The sequence below is a fragment of the Eretmochelys imbricata genome, chromosome 1 (genome assembly GCF_965152235.1).
Source record: "Eretmochelys imbricata isolate rEreImb1 chromosome 1, rEreImb1.hap1, whole genome shotgun sequence".
Lineage (NCBI taxonomy): Eukaryota > Metazoa > Chordata > Testudines > Cheloniidae > Eretmochelys > Eretmochelys imbricata.
In genome coordinates this window covers 187,724,166-187,742,075 of record NC_135572.1, presented here as the reverse complement: position 1 = coordinate 187,742,075, position 17,910 = coordinate 187,724,166, and the positions used below count along the sequence as shown (strand labels likewise).

General features: G+C 42.2%; 1 protein-coding gene across 2 annotated transcripts in view; it reads right to left on the bottom strand.

The window, feature by feature from the left end:
- The window catches only part of POU2F1 (POU class 2 homeobox 1), a 168,545-nt gene that overhangs the window by 73,749 nt on the left and 76,886 nt on the right, over window positions 1-17,910 (bottom strand). For both annotated transcript variants that reach the window (XM_077820285.1, XM_077820295.1), the window contains one exon: window positions 6,042-6,107. In XM_077820285.1, coding sequence (XP_077676411.1) covers window positions 6,042-6,099 — 58 coding nt within the window. In that variant the 5' untranslated portion in view covers window positions 6,100-6,107. The remainder of the gene's footprint in view (window positions 1-6,041; window positions 6,108-17,910) is intronic.

Genomic DNA, 17,910 nt, shown 5'->3' with positions numbered 1-17,910 from the left:
AAATTTAAAACATTTATTCAAAAGTAACAAAGCTTTTACAGTACTCTCCACTGCAGAGTTACCATGGAAAGCCTGAATCAGAAAACAATTTCTGGCCAAACAGTGGTAGCAATTAAAAAAAAGTGTGTTATGTTCAAAGGCCTCTGAGACAATTTAAAATATTAAAATTTTACCCCTCTGAAATAATTTACTTCAATGAGCTATGAAGTTTAAAGACTAGGGGTCTGATGACAGTCTTTCTATTGACTTGAAGGACTTTGGATTAAGCCTTAATTTATGTTACTAACATTAAGCATGGCCGTCAAAACAACTAGTACAACAGCAACAAAATGAACTTATTTTTAATGCTCACCTGCTCTTTTCTTCAAGCCTTTCTTCAAGGACCTCTGCTAGACCTCTAAACCAGAACTTTCCTGTTTGTCAAACAGTCTAGACTGGAATAAGCCTGAGGTCTACCCTGCCTTTTAACCTTCATGTTTGTTCAGTTTTCCCTCTGGGAGGGAAGGGTGGCAGAGAAAATTCCCCGTATCCTTATATGACCATCTAAAAACTGCACTCAGCTGACCTTTGAAATTTCAGATCTGTTTTTAGAATTCTTACAAGTCTATAAGGCATGAGTGTTTGGCTTTAGTTTCTTAAAATACAAATCCCTCCACAATTTCTGAATGCTCTATGCATATCAGACAACACAATTTCCTGAGCATAATTTCTTTGTAGCAATTACAGCAAAGTGCCTTCACCTCCAGCCTGGACGATGGACACAGATTCCAAGGCCAGAAGGGACCAGGTGTGATCATCTAGTCGGACCTCCTGTTATAACACAGGCCACAGAACTTCCTGAAAATAAATTCTATAGCACATATTTTTTAGAAAAAAACACCAATCTCACTGACTCCTTTGTTCCAAAACTTCATAAATATAACTTATTAAAAGGGTGTTATAAAATGACCAGACCTCAGTCTTATATTTGGAAATCCAGCAGAGTTATCCCACTTTGCTGCCTGGTTATGCTTTATGTGAGGTGTTGCATAAATGATTAAGCTTACTTGATAATGTAGCAAGATTAATAGATTTGTCAATGTGTGTATATATAAAATATCTTTGTTTAGAATGTATAATCCTGGTTAAAGACGAATTACAAATTATTCAAATCGTATGCAAGTTCTATTTTTCTTTGGGAACAGACCGGTCTACATATGCTCAACAAAAAGTCCATAGTCACCCTCTCTACCTTATGACAGCAGTGAGCAGTCACTTTGAGGTCAACCTGGTTCAGTCCCACTGGAAACAATGGGGGACTGCAGCCATCTTTGCAGATGGTAGATAGCGGCTTCCCAGTAAAGGATGTAAGGCATCCCCAAATGTTTCAGTTCTTTCCACTAAACCACACAATCCTATGAGAGTAGAGCTCCAAGGAAGAGGAGAAGGTGGTTAGGTAAGTGTGAATATATACAGGAAACACTCCTGACAAACCACTATTGTAATTAAACAAAGCATTTTTTCTTCCTTCAAGGTATCATCTTGCATATCCCTCTTGTGAGGTTCTACCTAGCAATATATTCCCAGGAAGGTGGGATGAGGCATTCTAATTAACTGTCCCCTCCCAAAGAAAGCATCAAATCAAGATTCCATGTTAGGAGAGAACTGCTGTGTAAATGTGTATACAGGACTCCAGATAGCAACCTTACAGATTTCTAAGATGAAATCATTATGGAGGCATCCCATTAATGTTGCCTGAAGCTCTGGTAGAGTGAGTGCCAAGACTCTTAGTACTGACTCCCTAGCTAATATCTAATGTCTCAATGCATGGCTTACTCCATTTAGATAGGTGCAGAGCAGAAATGGCATTTTCTTGATAGCGATCCTCAAAAGGCTACAGAAAGTCTTACTAACTTTCTAAATGCCTTAGTCCTATTCAAATAAAAACTGGAAGAACTCTTTAAAACTAGGGTATGGACTTTTGTTTCTCCTACCCTTAGAACACAGTTTTGTTTTTGGGAAGAACACTAGGACCTTACTTGACTCTACTACTGAATTTCCAATTTGCCACAGAAAGAGAGGGTGGGGTGGCGTAGAGGGTCGAGGGGGGCTCGCCTTAGATTTTAAATCCAGTTTGTAGAGTACACAGGACCTTGCTCCTAAGGTGCTAGAAGTGGGGCTCTGCTCCTGTGAACCTCAAGAAGTTCATGAGAGAGCTGGTGAAATGAGACTGCAGCTGGCATGGATTTTGAAGCTCAAGAGACTAGAAGGGGCACGAAGGGATCAGAGAGTCCCAACTCCTACTGTGCTTAGGAGCTAAACATGGAAAACTCATGCTGCTTAAAGACAGCAGACATGGGGCCCAATTCTTCTGAACAATAGTAGTTACTATCCTATCTCTCCAACCACACGTCCTATGGTGCGTGGGGGTCAAACTCTCAATGACTCCATGCCATCTTGGTCAGTGTGTGTGAAAAGTGGCAGTGGACATGGGGCTGGGGAAAATGCCACATAAATCCAGGGTGCCCTAGGTCTAATGTGCTTGACTGCACATGTCTACACTGCAAAAAAACCCAAATCAAAAAACAAAACCACCAGGACTGGTCATAGGAAATAGCTTTGGAATGAGTGATCAGGAGTTGATTCAATTTAAATTAAATGGAAGGATAATCAAAACCAAGTTATCAACTCTGATTTTGTATTTCAAAAGAGCAGACGTTGGGAAATTAAGGGCATTAGTTAAAGCACTAAATTGTACTGAAGACCTCAGGTAAATTTTATGCCATACTCTCACTCTTTATAGGACAAAAAGAGTCCCAATTTACCATTAGGTGCCTGGATAGAGGTTTGGAGAGATGTCCAGAGGCTTGCTATTCTTTCTATCCTTCAGTGCCTCCAGGGGACATCCAGTTGGCCTTCCTGGACAAGACTGGGGTTGAGAAGCGGGCGTTGAGAAGAAGTTTGCAGAGTTTTGTTTAGAGTAGGGATGAGTCCTAGTCAGAGAGCAAGTGACCATCACAAGTTCCATGACTTCAGCAGCAACTAGCTCCTTTTGTGCCTGAGAAACCTGTATGAGATCCCTACTAAAAGTTACCGTCCCATTTGGGCACATTGCTGACACTAACCTGCATGAGATCCCCAAAAGGTGTAATCTATTTTATACATTCTGTTGAGACTATAGTCTCTGCAGGGGATCTGACTTAAGTTCCAAAGGTTTAAAGTATCATGAACTGTAATTTGTCTAATTTCTAACTACAATATTTCTTTAACTTCAATGAACCTTAGCTACTAGTCTCATAGAACTTGCAAGGTATGTTAACTTTACCAACCATGATTGCATTTTTTCTGAAGTTACAATCTCTGCCAAATGTAAATTCCATATACCTTAGCTATTTCGGTCATAAAATTTACAAGCTCCATCAGTTCATAGAATTTTGATACACAGATGATTCAAAGAGAGAAAAAAAGCAATGATTCATTGTGGTTAAGAGATCTGCTGGCGGTGTATACATGAGAGACTCATGTGAGTTACAAGCGTCACTGGGAAACCAGCAGAGTTTGTAGCTTCTTTTAGCCCTGAAAGTGACACAAATAAAATTCTCGGAGATTAACATCTGCCAGCTGCCTGTAAGGTGTTTGAACCTGGAAGGAATGGTTCATAAATGTTACTTATTATTAGCTTCACTGGTTTGTGAGCATAAAAACAATGAGACCTAGTACAATAAATACAGAGAGCCCTCCAAAATTCTGAGTTCTGTCATCTTGCCTACTGAGTTTATAAATTATGAGCCTAAAATGAACAGCCCAGGGAATATTTTAATTTACTAGAGATTATACTTATAAAAATCCAAACACATGTCACTGCAAAATCTAAAAGTTCAGCCTCATACAATACAGTGATTCCCACCATTAGGGAACATAAATGAGGAAGTCACAGAAATTATAGCCCTATGTTGTTGCAAAGACATCCATAACATCTCCATAAATCAGCAGGTTACTTTAGGATCTAAGCGCTCCAGAACTGATCACCTATTTACCTCTGCCTGTTCTACAACTGAGCTAGGGTATTGCTGAAACAGCTATATATGAGAGGAAGACCAGCCCATGTATGAACCATGTCATCCTCTTTGGCTACATACTTTAATCAAAAAGTGGCATGATAATTGTTTATAGCATAAAGTCACATTGAATACACTGCCAGATGGCAGTGCATTCCCTTCAGTGTATCTTATCCACCACACTTCTGTGTTCTGTTCCTACTGAGGCTGTGCTATAGGCAGGAAGCTGTTGTGCCTAAAGTAGAAACCAAATTTTCCTCAGGGCTTTCACACACCTCCAGCTTCAGTGATTCTGGAGGAGAAAGGAAGAGTTAGAATCACTGTCCTCCTGAGAAAGCCTACACAGTTCCAAAGTAGGGCCACTTGAGAGGATCTGAAAGGGATTAGAACTTTTAAACCACACAGGAGAGTCTTTTAAATTCATAATGGATTATTTTTATATACAGAAAAACAAAACTCTTAAGACTCAGGGCTAGTCTACACTGGCAATGTTAAAGTGCAGTCGCGGCAGCGCTTTAACATGGCTTGTGCAGTCACGGCAGAGCACTGGGAGAGATTCTCCCAGCGCTCCAAAAACAAAACAAAACAAAAAAACTCCACCTCCACGAGGGGCACGACTCCCAGCGCTGGTGTACTGTTTACAGTGCTGAAACTTGCTGCGCTCAGGGGAGTGTTTTTTCACATCCCTGAGCGAGAAAGTTGCAGCGCTGTAAATTGCCAGTGTGGACAAGCCCTCACTCTTGGCATTGCCACTACTGTAGACATTACAAAAACTGAAAAGGCAGTAGCAGGGAACAGATGTGAATGAGCTGAAAAAATTTGACTGGCTCCACCTATTGACAGGAAAACATCCATCAACCTTGGATTAGTACAAGGAACACTCAATTGTCCTTAGATGTATTGTTATTAAAGCCCTGCACAAAGAACATGGAGCGAATCAACAACATAAAATGCTGCAAATTGCCAGGTTCATTACAGTTCCTAGAGTTAAAATAAAGGAAGAATACTCTTATTATTGTTACTGAGGAAAGTGAAGTGAAAGAATTATTGTTCATCCCACACAGTGAACCCAGACTTCTCATTGCTTTTAGAGAAATGACTTCTTACAATTAAAATTTCCTCTAACTCATAACCTGGACTTGTCTGCAGAGAGAGGCTAACTCCTATTTCATCCTATTTACTTTTTCACTTAGAGTTCTCATTTCTACTCCTTGTTTCTAAAAATAATTAGTATATTAAATGGCATCTAGAAAGGAACTAGTAGCACAAAATAGTATTTTTTTAAAATTTAACTAAAGGTATAAACATGAATTATGTTTTTAATACAATTTTAAAAATACATAATGAAATCTTTACTCTCCGTCACCTACAGGTCTTTAGGGAACTCTTATATAAAAGTGTCCTAGGATTGTGGTATTAGGGAAACAGAGAAGAACCTAATAGGTGTCAAAGTCTACATCAGCTCTCTTCAGCAACCCTAGCTCTCTATAGAGGTGACATGTTGCAAGAATGGGAAAAAAATTTTTATTGTGTGTGAGGAGACAAAGATTTGCATAAATGAACAGTTAAATATACTGTAGTTAATATATTAAATGGCAAGCAGTAGTCCCTAAGGATATGACTACACTGCAATGAGACACCCGTGGCTGGTCCATGCTGCAGACTTGGGCGAAAGGGCTGTTCAACTGTGGTGTAGATGTGTGGGCTTGGGCTGCCGCCCGAAATCTGGAACCCTCCCACCTCACAGGGTGCCAGAGCTCAGTCCGCAGCTCAAACCCACACAACTACACCACAGTTAAACAGCCCTTCAGCCTGAGCTCCGCGAGCCTGAGTCAGCTGGCACAGGCCAGCCGCAGGTGTCTAATTGCAGTGTAGACACACCCGAAGACTAAAAAACCGTAAGAAATGTACACAAAACAGCCCACGTATTTATACACAAATAAAGGAGATTCTCCCTTTTAAAGCCATTCAATTCTCCCAGAAGGCTAAATGTTCATTTCTTACCTGTGTTCCCATCCCCACTCTCCATTGGTGCTTTACTGGTTTCTGACGGATTGTTCATTCTTGAGTCTGCATTAAAAGAGAGGTAAAGAGATATAAAGTAATAAAAGTGGAAAATACTGATGTTGTCTTTTCTAACAAACTATGTATAAAATATTACAAGCCTGAATGGCATATATCTCACATACAATGATGATGATCAGGGATGGGAGCACAGAAATGTAGGGCTGGAAGGAATTTCAAGTACTTATCTAGTCTATGTCCCTGAGCTGGGGCAGAACCCAAAGGATGCAATGGTGAGTCTTCCCATCATGGACTAGGCCATTGTTTTAAACCTCAGCAGCCACACACACAAAACAAGACAATGCTGAGAGAATAACAGAAAGGATTCAACAGGTCAAAGGTGCCCAATACTGTGAAAATTATAGAAGCAAAGGTCTGGTGAAAAAAGCAGCAATTTATAGATTCAAAAATACTGGCTTATGCTATGTCTAAATATATTTTGTTTTTCATAAATAAGGAAATTCAGACATCACAAGGAGAAATATCATTTATCTAGTCCTGCATTTTTACTTGATAGGAATGTCATCAGTGTTAAATTATTTTTTATGGTCTCTTTCCAGCCTCCCTGTGGCTCAATCTCCAAGTGTGTTCTCCTAATTTGCAACTTTATCAGTTTAATATGGCTAGGCTTGGCAGAATTTGATTTTTAATTTTGTTTTATAACTTTGACAAATAACATAGGTTTATTATAAAGCTTTTTTATTTTTATTAATTTAAATTTTCACAGTTTCAGATATTATGGGGGGAGCTTTCAGAAGGGGTCAGACAATTATTTAATGACACTAGATATTGAGACTGAAAAAGTTAAAGCTTTATAATTATTTAAGCACAATTTGTGAACATCACATCAAAACATAAAAAGTAAATATCCTTAAAATCAAGCTCAAGTAAGTTCTCAAGCAGCATTTTTCTTACCTTGCCTATCTGTAAATTTCAACTACTATCAATGGAAATATTTTTTCATCAGTTTGTGTGTACGGTGAAATTTACATTTACTGATATTTATCAATAAAAATCTGATCCTGCCAAGCTTAAATATAGTGAATGCAGAGAGCCTTCCCAGGTGGCAGGGAGAGAATACAGTTTCGAGTATCTAACAGCTGTTGTCAGCACAGTATCAACTCTAACTCAGGCCTTCTCATGTCTTGCTGGTAACCGCAGCATCTCACATTACCATAGACACAAGACAAGACAGACTATGTCAAGGGGTTAAACAGAATAATTTGTACAGAGAAAAACAGACAAATCCTCAAACATCTTCCATTAGCTCAGCATAAAACATAGCTCAGCTCTCAATTAGCTCAGCATAAAACTTTTGATGCAGGGTGTTCTTTTGATGGGTGTTAAGAGGGTTGCTCCTGTAATTGGTTTTCATTAAAGCAGCAGTTTCAAAACTCTGATCCAATGATCAATGGTCTGCAGAGGGCTGACCACTGTCATTACCTGCTCTAGCTTGTTCCAGTTGCTTCTATAGGCATCCAGGATCTTTGTTGCCTATTGGACTGAAAAAGCAGCTGGAAACAATGAAAAGAAGCCAGCCTGTCTCTCCTCATATCAGCTACTAAATAGCAGAGGAAACTGGAGCCACCCTCAGATACCACAACCATCACTGGTACTGAAAATGACAACCAGCAAAAGAAAGGAAAGGCATGCCAAGAGGCGCAAGAGAAAGAATGATCAGAGCCGGACAGCATGTCCAGCTAAGTGGGGAAGAAGGGAACCAGCCACAGGAAAGCTTGTGTGGGAAGAAAGGAAAACAAGCAGACCAGGCAGCAGAGAAGCATATGCAGGGATGGAGGGGAAGAGATAGGAAGGAGGAAGTCAGGTGAAGACCAAAAAAAGAGTGAGTCAGTAGTTTGTTTAAGTCAAAAGTCATGAATTCAGTTAAAAATACATCAATAACTTTCCTGATGTAACTTTTCCATGTAAATAACAGATGTAGTTCACTTAGGTATGGCTTGAAAAATCCAGTCACCTATAACAAGTAGGAACCTTTCCCAAGTGAGGGGCACCAGTTTTTACGAATCTCAGTGTTGGTTGGTTGGTTTGTTTGTTTGTTGGGGGCAGAAGGGAAGAGAATATTCTAGCCTGTATGGCTAAGATTAAACCTTTCAAATGTGAGCCAACTGTAATGGATACGCTGATGTCTGCCTGAGCTGGCCGACACATCCACGGCCAATGTCACTGAAGTGTGTGGGAGGTGTCACTGCCTCTTAGAGAATCCAGGAGAGGCCTGCCTGCCACTGTCAAGGAGTAGGGACCTTGAGTAGGTGAGATTGTGTCTTGCACCATCCCCCATCTCTTGAAACAGGAATAGGTCAGTCCCACTTTTGCCGTAATGGGCATGAGGAGAGAAAACACTCCAGCAGAGGGCTATTTAGTCAACTATCCCAGTAGAAGGGTCTATGGCAGGGGTGGACAAACTACAGCCCGCAGCCTGGATCTAACCCACCAGCTGTTTTAAGCCGGCCCTCAAGCTCCTGCTGGGGAGCGGGGTCTGGGACTTGCCCTTCTCTGGCACTCCAGACAGGGAGCAGGGTCGGGGGCCGCTCCACGCAGATCTCGGAAGCGACAGCATGGCCCCCCTCCAGCACTCCAGTCAGGGAGCAGGGTCAGGGGCCGCTCCACATGGTTCCCAGAAGTAGCAGCATGGCCCCTCTCTGGCTCCTACATGCTCCAGTGGCCCCACTCCAATGGCCCCCTCCAGTGCTCCAATGGAGAAGGGACATGCCAGTGCTTCCGGGAGCCGCTTGAGGTAAGTGCCACCCAGAGCCTGCACCCCTGAGCCTCTCCCCACACCCCAGTTCTGATACCCCTCCCTCCCTCCGAACCCCTCGATCCCAGCCCGGAGCACGCTCCTGCACCCCAAGCCCCTCATCCCCAGCCCCACCCCAGAGCCTGCACACCCAGCCAGAGCCTGGACCCCTTCCTGCACCCCAACCCCCTGCCCCATCCCTGATTCCCCTCCTGCCTGCCGAACCCCTCAGTCCCAGCCAGAGCACCCTCCTATACCCCAAACTCCTCACCCCCCCCCGCAACAGTCCACTCCCCAGCCCGGAGCCCCTCCTGGACCCTGAACTCCTCATTTCTGGCTCACAGCCCAAACGAGAGCCCTCAACCCATCCCACACCCCAACCCCAATTTTGTGAGCATTCATGACCCACCATACAATTTCTATTCCCAGATGTAGCCCTAAGGCCAAAAAGTTCGCCCACCACTGATCTATGGGATGTGATTGGAGGGTTCCTTTAAGCCCCTTCCCATCCATACAGCCATCAACTTGGTGAAGTACTGTCAACAAGATCTCCATCCCAATAAAACAGCCCTCAGCTAGGTGGCCAGGAGAGGGTCTACTGCCACTGGTCTTTAAATTGGCTGGGGCCTGGCTCCTCAAAGCTGTAACTCCCCAGGGAGAACTAGTGTCAGTTTCTGTTCACTGACACCATAGCAAAGAGCTGTTTGTATGCTCCCCGTTCCGCCCACCTCTCGCAGATGGGTCTGTGTGTAGGACCAGCATACATGGATTTACTTGGATGGGGCACCACCCAGCACTAAATTTGTTGAGGGAAAGCATTGGAAGTGGCAACTGGCATTAATTGCAGGCTCTGATTTTAGCCAGCAAGAGACTGGAGACTTGATCCACGTAATGATGAATGCATGACCTGTAGATGACGAAGCAAGAAGACTTGGGATACCAGTGTATTTCAGCCTAGTGGCAGCCTTGGGCTAGTAGGTTTTGGGTAAGTTTTTCAAGCCCTGAATACAGGGGATGTTATGAGTTCATGAATGGGAAAGAAGTTGGTCAGCATGATCACAAGTGGAAGGGGCAGAGGCCATAAGATCATTTCTCTGTTAAACTGTGGTCCAGACTTTGAAAAAGGATTGAGCCTCTGCATGAAGAAAATAGCACTGTGCTTCCCACAGGGCTTCATTACAGAGACTAAAGCACTGGGGCCCTGATCCCGATTGGGGCCTCTAACGGCACGTTATTATGAATAAATTGTTATTATTGAAGCTATTGAAGAAAATAAATTGGGTACAGAGCACTGCAAAATATAGTGGACGTTCTCCCTCTCTTTTGACAAAAGGATCATGCAGCAAACCTTTGAAAATATTTTGCTCCACACCTACTGGATGATCAGTAGTTTGTCTTTAATGAAGCTGCAAATACCATTCCACAGGGCAACAAGAATAGTTTTTGCCAGACTGCACTGGGAAATCAAGGCTTCAGAAAGAGGTTTTTAGTTGTTGTTTAGTGTTAGATGTATATGGGGAATTTAGGCAGGTAGTAAAATGTGCTTGCAGTAAGAATATTTTACTATTAAGATTCACCTCTGGCAGCAACATATTTGCAATGTTCTGTCTTCCATCAAATCCCAAACACCATCACAAGTAAAGAGATAAACCCACTGTAGAAACTTCCTGTCAGAACTGCTTTGAACCCAAGGAAGGATAAACCTTCATTACTACTTCACCAGCTTGATGTGTGTGTGGAAGGTGATGTTCTATGTTTATTTTGCACAGAAAGGGTCAAGCACTCTATCGTGTTTCCATTGCATACATTTGAAGCACAATACTGTTATGAACAAAATCTGTAGGGCACTTCTCTGTAGGGCACAAAGACCTACAATAATGTAATTGATTTGTTTTGTAGATACTCAAAATAATTTTCTTTTGCTATTAAAAAAATAAGGGTGTTAACGCCTTCTTTCCCTCCAACACCTTTTTCCCCTTTAGACTTTTCTCGAGTTTTAAATAAAGGCTGGGCTGCAAATTTCTGTCAATACCACCTAAAAACAAACCTCAAGCACAGAAGGGAGGATCGAAAGCAGCAGGTGCATGACTGAAATCAAACTCAGAGGAGCTTTTACATTCATTCTTGTTACTCTGATAGTAGAATTTGAGTGTGAGACACAGCACTACTGTGCCAGGCTTTCACTGCCCCTCTGATATTTCAAAAGGTATTCAGAAAAAACTAAAAAGCAGAGAATGGACAAGACTGGAGTGATAGCTAAATTGCAAATTAAGCTATGTGTACATGTAAAATCATCTTAATATAGAATTTTACACACTGTTTCCCCTCACCCATTCAAGGGAAACTGGCCCAATACTCCATCAGAACCAGCATAAATAATTCCCTGGGAAACACAGCTCACAGGGATTCCTCAATGCCAGCAAAACACCAAATGGGTCACTTGCAAGTTTAAGTCAAAGATTCACATGTAATTGCTGCATATCTGGAAATATGCATGTTCAGATGTCTGCTTAAAAACAAACATCAGACTAACGATGGTCCAGTTATATCTTTTATTATAGAAACAAAAAGGAAATACTCTTAGGCTCCATGTGTGGAATTCAGAGCTCTGAAAGCACCACATTACCTACTGCAAAACCAATAAACAATTATTACAAATAACTTTTAAAATATAGAAAAGGGTAGAAATATGAGCACAGGACTGACAGGCTGCTAATGGAAATACGTTATCCCAGTACCTTAAGCATAGCCTGCATCAGCATCAATGGCAACTGTGACCTCCACCCTATTTTCCATTACACAAGAAGAAACCTTGCTATTATGTCAGAAAAACATATATACACACACAACATATACGTTATGTGAAGAGTTGATATGAGTAAGTGGTTTGAAATTGGAATTGTTTTGTTTTTAAAAATACTAAAAAAACCAAAAAAAAAGAGTATATGGATCTGTAATTCAAGTCTTAAGTCTTAATGTCTGTCAGAAGTCAAATGCTTCTCAGAATAAAATCCCCAAACCAAAAACTGTAACTTTAACTGTATTAAAACTTTAACTGTATTAAATATCACCCAAACCGAAGAGCAGAATTCTCCTGAACCAGGAAAAAACTGGAATAGCAGGGTGGCACTTGCTGTTGATTCACTGGCGAGCTTCACCTTTAAAATGCCTTCTGCAGACCCTGCATATGAGATTAAGCCGCCATGCATAGTCAATCTCTCACCCTCTATTTCCATATTAAACGCTTATAAGAAAGAGCAGAGCTGGTACCCACCTAGAACGTAGTCACTGCAGTCCAGCATTGCTGTGAAATCCTCTACAGGCTCAGATAGTCCAAGGAAAGAAATAAAGAGGGGGAAGACTATTTCTAACAAATTTATGCTACTGCTCTCAACAGAACAAGAAAGGGAGTGGGGGTGAGGGGGAGAAATACAACTTCAGTTACACCATAGCAATCTTCAACTGAACAGGGAAACTTCAGTTGCTCTGTGGAGTTTTAGTCTCTCCTACTAGCTGTGTCTGACATTGTCAAGGCGACTGAAGCGTGAAAAGTTCCCCTTTTTGTAATAAAACAGAAACAAAGATTGCAGCTGGCAGTTTCCATAATGAAGCTTAATCAGTATGCGCCTGATTAGGGCCTTATGCAAATCTCCCCTCGTTAGCACAGCAGCCAGCACTTTGAAGTCCATGAACAATTCATTTGCAGAGTACACTGAAAGCGTTCCCTGCATAATTTAAATCATGGTATAAATATTTATCAGCTCATTTGCATATTAATTGGCAGTGCATGAAGGGAAAAATTATCTCCCAAGTGCCAGCATAATAATTAGGGAACAAAATGAAATTTCTTCCAATAGCTTGGCTTCTCGGACCTAACTCAAGCACAGTACTCATGGAGCAGGGAGGGAGGGAGGGAGGGAGAGAGTTCTGTTAAAATGCCACTGAAATGACACATACAAATTAGAAACAACTCTACAGACTTTAGCACCTTTAATCTTATTCCTGCTGGCAACAATAACTTCAGTAATAAAGGGGATTTGGAAAAAGCTTTCTATACCATCCAAATAGTCCAAGAAAACAATTAGCAAGGTAGGAGCTGAACACAGAGATGTAAACCTGGTGTTTTCCAAATGTTAATACAAACTGTCACGAGACGGTCCCACTCAAAAACAGAAGGCAACATTGGGGCAGAGAATCAGCACACTTCTTTTTAAATGGTCAAAAAAGCCTGGTGATTCATTATCTGCTAATTGCTTTGCAATGCTAGATTAACAGTGTATATGTCCAGTATTGTGTAACATTTGACACCCATTAATCTATCCCATGTGATGTTGCAAATAATTTTTAAACTTTCAAATTATTTCCAAGTAAAAACTACTAATCCCTTCTACAAGTGTAACCTGAGAGCTAAATAAAGCTTACTCTGGAGCTCGGATTCCAGGAGGGGGATACTTGAGATAAGGGTTGTGGTCCTTGGACCACCAATGGTTGGCAGAATCTTGCCCAGCAGTCGGTGGAATTAAACATTTTGAGACCCAGCAAAGAGGCAGTGGAGATTGGGAGTGGTTGTGGTCCATGAAAGGATATTTCTTACAAAGTGGTTCACAGAATGAACATACCAGAGAACCACAATTTTACACCAGCTCTATTAAATGAAATCTCTGATATAACATACAAAATCCCATTTCCAAGACAGCAAGAACAAGATATGTTTCCATGGTTCAAGGGATAAATGCATAGCCTGGATGTGAAAACTCAGCAGCCCTTTTTCTATTCAGGAATAAATGAAGCTATGGCCAATACTGGATGAATGCAGTCGTGGCCACCTTAAGGTACAACTGTATATGAATTTGCAGAGGGAAAGGTACTTCTTTAACTAGTTGCTCTTCTCTCTCCTTTATGAAGTGGAATTCAAATCCCACCCCTTCACACCAAAGGAAAAAAAGATTTCCAATTCCCGTACTATTGACTCAAATTTATTTTCACTCTGGACCTCTCCTTCTGTTCAGTCTCACATCTCCGCCTACCTCTCATGGTATGCCCACACCTCAGAATCATAACAGACAGCATCCACACTACAAAGTAACAGTTGAGTGCTAGATGGGTTGCTATAACAGTGGTGCTCTACTTGTTCCTATATAGCACTAAGACTTCTGGGGGGAAAATCCCATGGTTCAGAGAGTTTCAGTAAATGGCACTATTCTATGAATGTTTTTGCCATATATTGTGGGAGAACTCTCCATCTGGGGATCCTGGGCAGAAATGGCATGACACCAGCAACTCATTAAAGCAAGCCATTCCTGGGTGCCTACTAGCCTCTGGCCAGCTGACAGCACAGTGAGATGCCCTCTTTGGGACCATTCTCAAAGAATGGAGCTCCGTATCAGAGACAGATGAGTTCAAGTGCTGATACTGGAAGCTGCATGTGAAAAGGGGAATGAATGCTAAGACTCCAGGTCAGTAAACAGGGAATAAGTAGATGACAAGAAAAGACCAAGGTGTTGGGTACCTGTCATACTGTGGGACGGCACTGGAAGATTAGTGCCCCTCAGTTGTTGTGTCACAGGCTAGCTGTGTCCATGCTACAGATATGAGACACGTTGGCAGTTGACAAGGGAGGGTCACTCAAGGTCTGCCCTATATTCCCAGTTGTGCTAGCCAACCTGCATTACTACCACCACACACAAAGGGTTTGTGTGTAGGTTCAAGGGGTCAAGATAACAATACTTGAGCTGTAACCTTGTATTAACTTACTTATTAAAACATGCCCTCAGTTATCTCCTCCTCAAACTAAACATGTCAAAAACAGAACTCATCTTTCCTTCTAAATTGTCTCCACTAAACCTCTCCATTCTCCAGTGATAATTTTGTTACTGTGAAAGTAACCTTCCCTTTCACACAAGAACGGAATCTTAATTCAAAATAGCCAGAACCAGTTACCTTTATGGCACATTACTAATATCTTCTGTTTACTAAGATTTTGGGAGAGGACTGAAAGCCTGAGTGCGATGAGATTTGGAGTGGGGTACCGTAGAATTTACTGCTTCAAAATTATGGGCCAGTTAAGATCATTTAATTTTGTATTTGGGTTGCGCCATACTGTGGTTATTCCTGCATGGATTGCCATTCTAAAAACTCTCCTGGTGTCCTGAGCTGTGAATAGACCTTTTTTTTCTTTTCTTTTCTTTTTTTTTTTTTGGTATTTAGATCTAAATAAAATAACCCTTGCAAAATCCTGTCACTCTTTCCTCTAAGGGTTTGTCTACATCAAGAGAAAAGGTACACCACTTTTCCTAGCGTAGACATACCTTAAATCATTTCCAATATGTAATCGCTGCAAAGACTGGTTCTCTCTCAACTTGACAACTGTAAACTTCTCCAATCTCACTTCATAGCACAAAACAAATCACATGATTTCTTCCTGGTTAATCCTTCCCTTGCCCTGTCTTTCCATCTGTTATGCCAAATTTAGACTGTAAAACAATACGCTCCTCAATGGCACTGCATAAATAATTTTTTTTAAAAAGATTGTTATAAAGCAGAAAAAAGGCACCTTAGTTCTTATAGTGAAAAAATCCAAAACGCTATTGGCAGAATTAAAGGCAAAGTTATTATCAAAGGCCTCCCGTCCCACATGCTTTTATGGGGAGAAAAGAATCTTCATTTTTATTCACACAAATTTTAATCTGTTAGTAAAATGTCACTTATTACATGCCCTCAATGATCGCTAGGAAGTTTCTACCATTAGGTATCTCCATTTGACAAGTGTGACCTTTACAAACTTCCCAGGCACACTTTCTGCCCCAATACTGAAAGATTAGCCTCTGAGGCTAACAGTACATTAGTCTCACTCCTGAGCAGGGTACTGTGAACCCTACTGTGAAAGGGAGTATGGCATCAACCATAACATACCTCCCTTCTTAGTATCTCAAACTCTGGCCCAGTTTTATCTCTCAATAACCATGCAAAACACTGGATAGCACAAGATTTGAAAATAGCCCTGATAAGTATTCACTGCGTCAACTAACACTGAAAATCCTCAGAGGAAGACTGCTTTCCATAGGTCATATCAGCCAAGAGTAATATGTTGGAGCCTGCCCAAGTCCCTAAACCACGTCAGAATACCCCCTCCCCCCCAAAAAAGAGCCACATTTTGAATCCTCAAACTCCCATTCCTCAAATTAAGAGACGAGATTTCCTATTACTTTTCAAACAGACCCCAATGTATTGTGAACAGAACACACTGATGAGCAAAACCAACCATTATTTATGTTAGCTCAATCCTCAGAGTAATTAACAACTGACAATAGTGTCTTAATAATTAAGATTACAACTAGGTTCCATTATACATTCTAATTTTAGCTCCAACCCATGTTTTGGTTCGCAAAACTAGTTTGATCTAAAAATTGCTAAGTCCTGGTCTACACCTAAAACTTAGTCAACCTAGCTACGTCGCTCGGAAGCATGAAAAACTCAGCCTGATACACTCAAGTTAAGCAGACCTAAGCCTAGGACACCACTAGGAATTCTTCCGTCAACCTAGCTACCGCCTCTTAGGGGATCAATTACCTGCACTGAAAGAAAAACCCCTTCTGCTGCTACAGCAAATGTCTACACCAGTGGTCTCCAACTGTTTTATGCACAAGGTCACTTTTTGAATTTAAGTGCAACACAGGATCTACCCCACCTCTTCCCCAGGCCCCACCCCTTCCCCAAAGCTCCATCTCCCCTTCCCTCTGTCATGCGCTCTCTCCACCCTCACTCACTTTCACTGAGCTGGGGTTTGGGAGGGGCTGTGGACTCTGGCTTGGGGCCAAGGAGTTTGGAGTGTGGGAGGGTGCTCCGGGCTGAGCCTGGGGCAGGGGTACAAAAGAAGGTGAGGGGTGCAAGCTCTGGGAGAGTTTGGGTGCAGGAGGGGTCTCCAGGCTGGGGCAGAGAGTTGGGTTGCTGGCTCTGGGAGGGAGCTTAGGGCTGGGGTGCAGGCTCTCACTGGGTGGCGGAGCAGCGGGGCTAAGGTAGGCTCCCTGTCTGTGCCAACCGCACATTGCTACTGGAAGCGTCAACAAGCACGGAACTCCCTCCCCTCCTCCTCCAGGGGCTGCGCTGGCCGCTTCCAGGAGCAGAGTGGGGCTGGGGCAGACAGGGAGCCTGCCTTAGCCGCGCTTTTAGTGGCTGGAGATCACGATTGACTGGCAGAGGCTCCAGGATCGACCAGTTGATCGTGATATACGGGTTGGTGATCACTGGTCTACACTAGTGTTAGTGGTTTAGCTGCAGTGCCGTAGCATCTGTAGTATGGACATAATCCTAAATTTACTCTGAAGGCTAAAGAACAATTTTCTGCAGAAGTCAAATAAAACTGATCTGTTAAGAGTTACATGTCAAACTTGCTATGATTTGAAATTTTTTATCTGCGTCTAAATTTTCTGTCCCCCGCGATTAGCTCAAACAAAACTTACTTCAAATTTTCCGTGTAGTTAAATCTCCTTCAAAATTCTTGCACATACCATATTTCCAGAAGATTAAGAGAAGACAGTTACCTGTTCCGTAGCTGGTGCTCTTTGAGATGTGTTGCTCATGTCCATTCCATATTAGGTGTGTGTGCTCGCCACAGGCACTGGTGCCGGAAGTTTTTCCCTCAGTGGTATCTGTATAGGACTGGCTCTGGAGCCCTCTGGAGTGGCGCACTCATACTGCGGTATAAAGGGTGTCAACAGCTCCCCCCACTCTCAATTCCTTCTTGCCAGAAACTCCGACAGTGGGGAAGGAGGGCAGGTCATGGAATGGACATGAGCAACACATCTTGAAGAACACCAGTTACGGAACAGGTAACTGCCTTTTCTTCTTCGAGTGCTTGCTCATGTCCATTCCATATTAGGTGATTCCCACGTACCAACGTAGGCAGGTAGGAGCTCATGGACATGTAGATTGCAACACAGCTTTGCCGTATGCAGTGTCGTCTCTGGCCTGCTAAGTGATGGTAAAATGTGCAGTGAATATGTGAACTGAAGATCACGTCACGGTTCTGCAAATGTCCTGGATGGGAATGTGAGC